Source organism: Pundamilia nyererei, unplaced genomic scaffold, assembly GCF_000239375.1.
Source record: "Pundamilia nyererei isolate P.nyererei 1_Seehausen unplaced genomic scaffold, PunNye1.0 scaffold00058, whole genome shotgun sequence".
Lineage (NCBI taxonomy): Eukaryota > Metazoa > Chordata > Actinopteri > Cichliformes > Cichlidae > Pundamilia > Pundamilia nyererei.
The window spans coordinates 2,999,044-3,006,716 of record NW_005187459.1 but is presented as its reverse complement, the minus strand read 5'-3'; the positions used below and the strand labels follow the sequence as shown (position 1 = coordinate 3,006,716).

The 7,673-nt window shown below is 44.3% G+C and overlaps 1 protein-coding gene across 4 annotated transcripts in view; it reads left to right on the top strand.

Moving 5' to 3' along the window:
• Positions 1-7,673, top strand: part of utrn (utrophin) — a 142,503-nt gene that overhangs the window by 22,326 nt on the left and 112,504 nt on the right. The window contains exon 1 of one of the 4 annotated variants that reach the window (XM_013911201.1): positions 1,771-2,051. The exons of the other annotated variants lie outside the window; for them this stretch is intronic. Coding sequence (XP_013766655.1) covers positions 1,905-2,051 — 147 coding nt within the window. The 5' untranslated portion in view covers positions 1,771-1,904. Of the gene's footprint in view, positions 1-1,770; positions 2,052-7,673 lie in introns of those variants that run through there. 4 annotated transcript variants of the gene reach the window in all.

Genomic DNA, 7,673 nt, shown 5'->3' with positions numbered 1-7,673 from the left:
AAACAGGCGCTTGTCCGTCCGTAGTGTGGTTATATTAAATATAAGAGAAAGAAGAAATTAATATAGCCACTACAGTGACCATCAAAAGGATGAAAAAATATTGCTGTAAACAATTTATTTTGCGACACCACGAAACAAGCGATAGCGTACAATAAAAAACAATAGACGTTTTTATATCGTCACCCGATATATATCGTTATATCGAACAGCCCTACTACAGAGCATCAGCAACGCTTAAGAACAAGCACTCAACAGTGTTGTCTGCAAGTATGAATGGTACCAGCCTTCTTGGCATAGTGTCTCGAGTGCTTGACAAGTGAGGATGTCTTGCTTCCTCAGTCTTAAGCAACTGACAGAGCCCGAGGTAATGTGGGGGTTGTGTAGTGGTGTGAGGTGTGAAACCTCTGTAAGATGTAGCCCCACCCACCATCATAAGGCAAGGTGAGAATGGGGGATTGAAGACTGCTGACTCAAGGTGGCTGGTAGCTGGTGCTGTAAGCCATCACCTCTGTTCAACAATGGTCGATCACAGCGGATGTAGATTGCCTCCTTTACTCCTTCCAAACTATCTGTCTTCTCGGTCCAGAATGTGAACACTGGCATCCTTGACGGAATGCCCTCTCTCCTGTAGGTGTACAGCAGAGTCTATCAAGCACTCGACTACCATGACACGGATGACTGTGAACCGACACGGACTTCTTGGCGCTCACGTCACACATTCGAGCTGCGATACTACAGTTCTTACTTATTTTTGACCTCTGCTCATGTGCAAAGATGTATTTTTCTTTTTGTCATCAAAATGAAAAATATGTTTTTGACTACTCATGTTTAACATTCATGAGTCAGCCACCAGCTTCACGGGCACGTAAGCCGTGGAAGTGCTCCAGCTAAGATTGCCAGTGCAGAAAATGAATGGGACCGCTACTTCCCAGAATCCTGGATGCCTGAAATAACCCCTCCTTCTCTATATCTCTATTGTGTGTGGTTCTCATTTGTCCTCCAAGTTCTTGCACAATCTCTATCTCTCTCTGTCGCTCTCTCGTCTGATTGTCTCTCGCTCATTGATTTGTTTCTTTCCTGGCATAATGTCATTCAACCTTCACAACAGATGCATTGTTTGTCTTCCCTCAGTGGTGCTTTTCATCCGTCTCCCTCTTTCTTAGTCTCTCACTCTATTTTGCTCTCTCTCTCTTTCGCTCTCTCTCTCTCTCTCTCCTGCTCTCTCTCTCTCTGTCACTCCTTCCCTCTCTTTCTCCTCTCCGGATCGGCAGCAGTAAAAAGTAAGCCGCGTACGGACAGCTTCTCTTCTCGTCCAGTGCAACTCGTGCCGTCCTCTCTCCCTTCCCTCTCATCTCTGCCAGCACTTTGCGCTCTTTCTCTCCCCGTTTATCTTTTTCTTCTTCTTTGTTTCTTCTTCTTCTTCTTCATCATTTCCCTCTTCTCTGTCACTCTCTTGACTCTGCAGGGTGCCGTCACGAGTGATTTGTTTGATTCTCTTCTGGCTCTGCGGTCGAGGTGCGCGTGTGAATGTCCGCGTGGAGGAGAAAGTGAGTGTCTCGTCTTGTCCGGCTCTTTTGCATCATCGCGCGCATGTGTGAGTGCATGCTAAGAGCTGCGTGAGTGACTGTTTATAAAGAGAGAGAGAGAGGGGGGGAGAAAGCAAACTGAGGCTGCGCTCACTATGTTTATTGTGTGTGCGTGCGTGTATGTGACGAAACGTGGGTGCATGCTGAGCTGAGTACGCCTGCGAGTGAGTGAGTGTGTGTGGGGGTTTTTTTCCCCCTTCTCTCTCTCTCTGTGTGTACATGTGTGTGTGCGCATCACGTCAGCTTGGCTGGGGTCTGGTCGGCTGGAGAGGGAGAGGGAGAGGGAGAACAATATGAGCGGGGTAGGGCAGTGCTAGCATGCGGACCAGGAGCAGGCTGCTGCAGACTTGTAGCAGTCTTAAGATGATGGCCATGGTCCGGACCTCCCTCCAGAAAGTGGTGGTCTTCTTACACAGGCTCCAGAGGATGGCCATCTCCTCGCCGCGCTACCAGAAACTCTGCAAGGTACGTGGAGACACGGAGCTGGAGAGCAGAGAGTTCATGTTTTTCTTTTTTTCTATTTTTCTTTTCCTAATTTAATTGGATTTTCTTTTTAAACTTTTACGATTGCACTCGTATGTGTCATTTTAATGATTATTTTTTGATTCTTTGGGATTTGTTTGGAGTCTATATTTATCAGATGCTCTGCTTGTGCATCCCTGTCAGCAAGCAGCCATAAAGTTTTTGCTGCACATGTGTATGTGTATTTCCCCCACCCCCAGTGTAAATGCTCTTGCTTTTCAGAAATCTGGAGTTTATCACCAAGTTGCCCGTCTTTGCCTCATCCATAGCTTCTCCTCTATTTTTGGCCTTTTTATTCATGAGTCATTCGGTTGTCAAGACATTCAGTTCCTGCTGAAGTTGTTTTGAGGACTCCAGTCACCTCCACAGCCTGTCGTTTTAAATATATATGTGCATATATACATCAGCAGCTTTAGGAACTTTTGGCACTTCTTTCACGTATCAAAGAAGAATTCAAACTGTGCGTCCCTGCCGTAGAGTGAGGTTGTGTGTGCACGCTTTGTATTTTTGTCAGCTTTTAAAGTGAGTGCAGGCATACACAGGGATTGTGGTGAAGAGTGTGTTGTATTTGTTTTTGGTACACAACTATTTTTGCTTGTTTGGGATTTTCAGAGACATTGTGACAGGTGGGACAGGTGGGACTGATGGGACGCTGTTCTGTAACCTAATTTAATTCGATCTCTTGATTAAAGTTTTTAGCTGATCTCATTATGTTGACAGGACACACCGGTTAACAGGTTGGCGCCACACACACATTCATTCGAAAAGCGCATAAGAGAAACACGAGGAGAGTGTATTTGGTTAAAAAAAGAAAATCAAAGTCAGCTTTATTGATTTTACTTGAGAGAAAACGACCGCTGATGTGCACCGGACTCGATGTCATTTTGTACCCCTGTTGATCATTATTGATCGCTGATCTTCATTGCCGTCTCTCTTGCGCTGCACAGCACTGACCTGCTCTCGCTCAGAGGGTAAGGGTGGGGGTGGAGAGGGGAGACCAGCTGTTGAGATTTGACAGTACTGTGCGTGTGTGACTGTTGGAGAGCGACGGACTAATGCATCAGAACAGTTTTGGATTAGTTTCCAGCTTCAATCATGGCTCGACAAACATGTGGTGGCTCAGTTTAATCCATCCTGAAAATTCGTTACGCTTTAGGGCTGCATGTTTTTGCCTTTTTTTTCCTACTCACCAAGTGTGTGGTTATTTATTTATTTTTTTGTCTCTACAGAAGAAAAGCCAAAAATTATCACGAGAAAGTCTATTTATATGTATTTTTTCCCTGTTTTTTTTCTAGCCTGTCTTGTTTCTCTGGGAACAAAACAAGAAACAAAAAGCAATAGTGACGACTCACGGATTAGACCTTGTTAAAAAATAAAAAAATTTATGGGAGAGTGATAAACAGAGCATTAGGCATTTGGGATTAGGCATTTATTTCCTGCTCTTTCTCAGCTTATCTTGCAGATGCTTGACTTATGTTTGTTTGTTTTTAAACAGTTCTTGGCAAAAACAATTAAAACTAGATCTGTGGTAGCAACTCTACCCCTCTTGAGTTGATTTGCTCTTTTGGCTCCATTAAGCACCCTTAAGGGGCCAGACCTTCGCTGGATTGTGTCTGTACCGGACAGTGGGAGGAATCAGTCATTCCACAGCCGATTACCCTCCCCTGGGTTGCATCAGTCATTCCAGCTTCGTTTGGCCTTCCCTTGGGGGACTGTAATGCCAGGGTAGTCCTGCCTCCCTGGGGTGCGCTCACTGGCCGGCAGACTGGAACAATGACATCCTGATGATAGATTCGAAATGGGCTCACCCTCCGGCTCTGGTCTTTTTTTCTTTTTTGGAGGCAGACCACGGCCTGTTTATCGTCTGACACGCGTTATTAAGTGCAAAAATAATGGAAGCTGGTTCATTTAAATTTAATAATTTTAACATTTCTAATTATTCTCAGAGGAAATAACTGATTTCATGTATTGTATTCCTTAGTTTCCTGAAGAACATGTTGTTTATGTTTTCGTACCACTCTTAAAATCGTAAGAAAAATAAATCCCGCCAACACTTTCAATTTGATCACACTAACTCAAGTCAACAGTTCGTGTTTTCGTCTGACTCACTGTCACAAAGGCTGCTTTTTACCCTTGGAAAACCAATTAGATGGCAATATCAAGCTTACCTCTTGAAAAGCACGGACTTGCATCATGTTTGTCGTCACTACCTCTAACAGAGTACCAGTGCAGGGCACGGTGACCACTGACTCACCGTGCTGTGATGGATGGGAAGAGTATGAAATGTACCGAGTCATATCTTTTTATCTGTTAATCATATTTTTCTGGGAGCTTTTGGGTTTATGCAGAGCACCAGTTATTTTGATGTATAATAGCGAGCTTAGCGGTGTTTGCAAGCGGCAGCCATTTAACGTTTTTAAAATTTCATCTGTTATTTGGAGAGTAAATTATCTTTTCCAGTTCAAAGCAATAACATTTAATGAGGTTGTATGCTCTGAGAAATTTTCTTTAATCTATACGGCGTTCCCCTGAGGCTGCATTCGATGCATTCATTCTGTACTCATTAAAAACATCGGCTAAATGCCTTAAATGTAAATGCCAGCTTCGCTGCATCCCGATTGTTCCTCTTGACCGGCCTTTCACCTGGCGCTCTCGCTCTGTAGCGTTCTCTCTTGAAAATTGCTTGCAAGCATGTGACATATAGTTTACTGGTGAATAGAAGCTCTGAGTGGCATGCCTGGTTCATTTATAGTGAGGCATACAGAGGGGCCCTTGTGGCTCATTTCATCTCCTCACTTTTGCTGCGCTCTATCTCTCCGTGTGTAATCTCTAGCTGAGAATTGGGTGAAGGGCCCACCTCTCCAGAGGAGCGTCCTCCTACTCTCATTACTGTAGCGTTGGCTGCTATTTCGTGTGTGCATGTGTCTGTGTTAAACCAAAGCCTACTTTAGAAACAGCCCTAAAGCAGCAATAATGTGCAGTCATGCCTTGTCTGTCTCGGTTTCTCTGGCAAATGCTTTGGCCTTTGGGCTCCACACTCGATCCACCTTTGCTCCTGGCTCACTGCTACCCCAGGACAGGTGACTCAGGCGTGGGCATGGAGCCCAACTGTCTGACCTCCCTGTCCTTGAGCTCCACAGGGGTCCGATGGGTTATTAGCATGTGTTAGCATTAGCAGTTAGCGCCTCAGGTGCAGTCAGATTACACCCCCCCCCCAATCCTCTCCCCCCCAGTAACCTGGCTCACGCTCAGATTGTGGATAATTTATTTCTTTATTTTTTTCATGCATCCTTAGACACAGTTAGCTCACGGACACTCATGCATTCAGTTCTCCAACACATATGTGGATGAACACATTTAAAATACAAGCATACCCACACAGTCACTCACTCACTCACTCACTCACTCACTCCTCAGCTCCTCTGTGAGTGATGAGTCACAGGCAGGAGATTTATGTGGTAACAGATTCATAAATGCAGGTCATTTAAATTCATCAAGACCGTATTGGGAACGAGCAGGGACAATAAAAGAAAATGAAGATGGGTTTTTCTCTCCCAATCAACATTACATGTAAATCACCACAGATGGACTTTCTATTGGGAGTGGACTGAGGTGAAATAGCACTTAAATCACTGATACAGCCCCAAGTTAAGCTGCTCTCCTTTTCTCGATTGCCATTACGGCAGAAAGTGACCGTTCCATTATGATAAGATGAGATGAAGAGGACAGAAAAACTGGTCTTGAGATTGAAAATCAACACCCCAGGATTAGATGGAATCCACAATATACTATATTTGCTTCAAATATAAACAGAGAAAGGAGGGGGGGGAGACCCTCAACCTCCTCGCCTTTCTCCTCCCTTTGTCTACATCCCATTTTGTCTCTCGCACATCCAGTAAACCCATTTATCGAGCCAGTAATGCACGCGTGTGTCCGGTTTGTGTTTATGTGCACTTCCATTAGTGGCTTTCAGGCACTTCCTAACACCAAGCTAAAGCTGCTAATGCCTGTGTAGTTTGTCATCACGTATACTTTATGGTGCTGGAAGGCTCTGTATTCACCCAGCACTTCAACATGTGATATCCAGAGTAAATAACAAGGAAGAAAGGGAAAGATATTGATGGAGAGATGTGCGCAATTACCTCTGTAACTGTGTACTGGTTAACTGTCGTGATCAGTTTTCAAAGGAGTTGTTTTTCTCTTGTGATGACTGCATCTTTGCACTGAGGCTGGAAACGGGAGGAAAAATAGCTTAACCATGAGAAGCACCTACAAAATTCACTCTTAAAAGTCTGTGTACAAACAGAGAGAGAGGTAGTTAGGTATTGTGTAACTCCTAAAGGGACAATGCACATTAGTTAGCATGAGTACTTGGACCCATCATTTTGCCGTGGCATGCATAAGTATTAAAAGGAATCACTGATACAAAAGCATCAAAGCCCAGTTAAAAGTCAATAAATTAAACACACCGAGCACAGAACAGAAAAATCTGAACTAACATTACATTTTAGTGTCAAAGTTACTAACAACTTGATCACATTTTACAGTCTTGATACAAATTTGATCTAACGTTTCTACAGTCTTTTTTCCCCACCTGTCTGTCCAGCTATTAAGAAAGTAGGTGATGTGATAGATCTGAGGTCCAGTACTCAGGTTTACTGGAGGACATGTTTGTTTTCAGACAGCAGACTTGGCCAAAACTCACTGGCCCACCTGACACCGTGATCTATGGCCGGCCCAAAAATGGCCTGAGCCGAATCACGGCAAGCAGAGGGAGAGATAGAGATCTCAAGGTTTTTGCCTTTTCGTTGTTCTCCCTTATGGCATGGCAATCTTTCAATACGTGCTTAAAGTGCTTAAAGATTTGTAGAAACTAACCCGTAAGAGAGGGGGGAAAAGGGAAATATTGACCTGAAGGCAGTGAGGAGGCAGTCATTTTTGTTGCCATCTAGAGGTCCCTATGACCTTCCAGCTCTCTTATCATCCTTTCACTGTCTCATGTACCGCTTGCCCGACTGAGTCGGGGCGCGATCCAGGGGGCACCCTAAGTGCGGGAAATAAAATGAAGCATGCAATCATTTTTCCTTTGCTGTTCCTTCTATTCTTGTGCTGACAATCAATCTGCGGGGACAAGGCCTGCGCTCTGCACCTTGCCAGAGTCCCACCTTGCCAATATCTATGGTGAGCACACAAACGGTGCTGACTCACCGTCCATATTTTGCTTTCTCTCAGTGTGTATATGTGAGCGCCTGCACCTTTTTGTGGTGCTGACAAATACCACAGTTTCAAGTTGAAGAAGAGATTGTGTTTATACAAATGTGCTGATAACATAAGGTCAGAATAATCAGAAGGTGATTGAGCCAATTAGTATTCAACAGATTAGAAAGTGTATCGATTGATCCTGTTCTCACTACCCTCTGTTACTTCTCTCCTCTTTGACCCTTCCCTTCTATCCCCCCCCTCTGTTTACCTGCATCAGCTTCAGTTCTCATTCTTTCTCCTCTGTGAATCTCTTCTACCTTCGGACAGTTTCCCTCTCTTGTCAAGGATAATTAATTCTTTAAG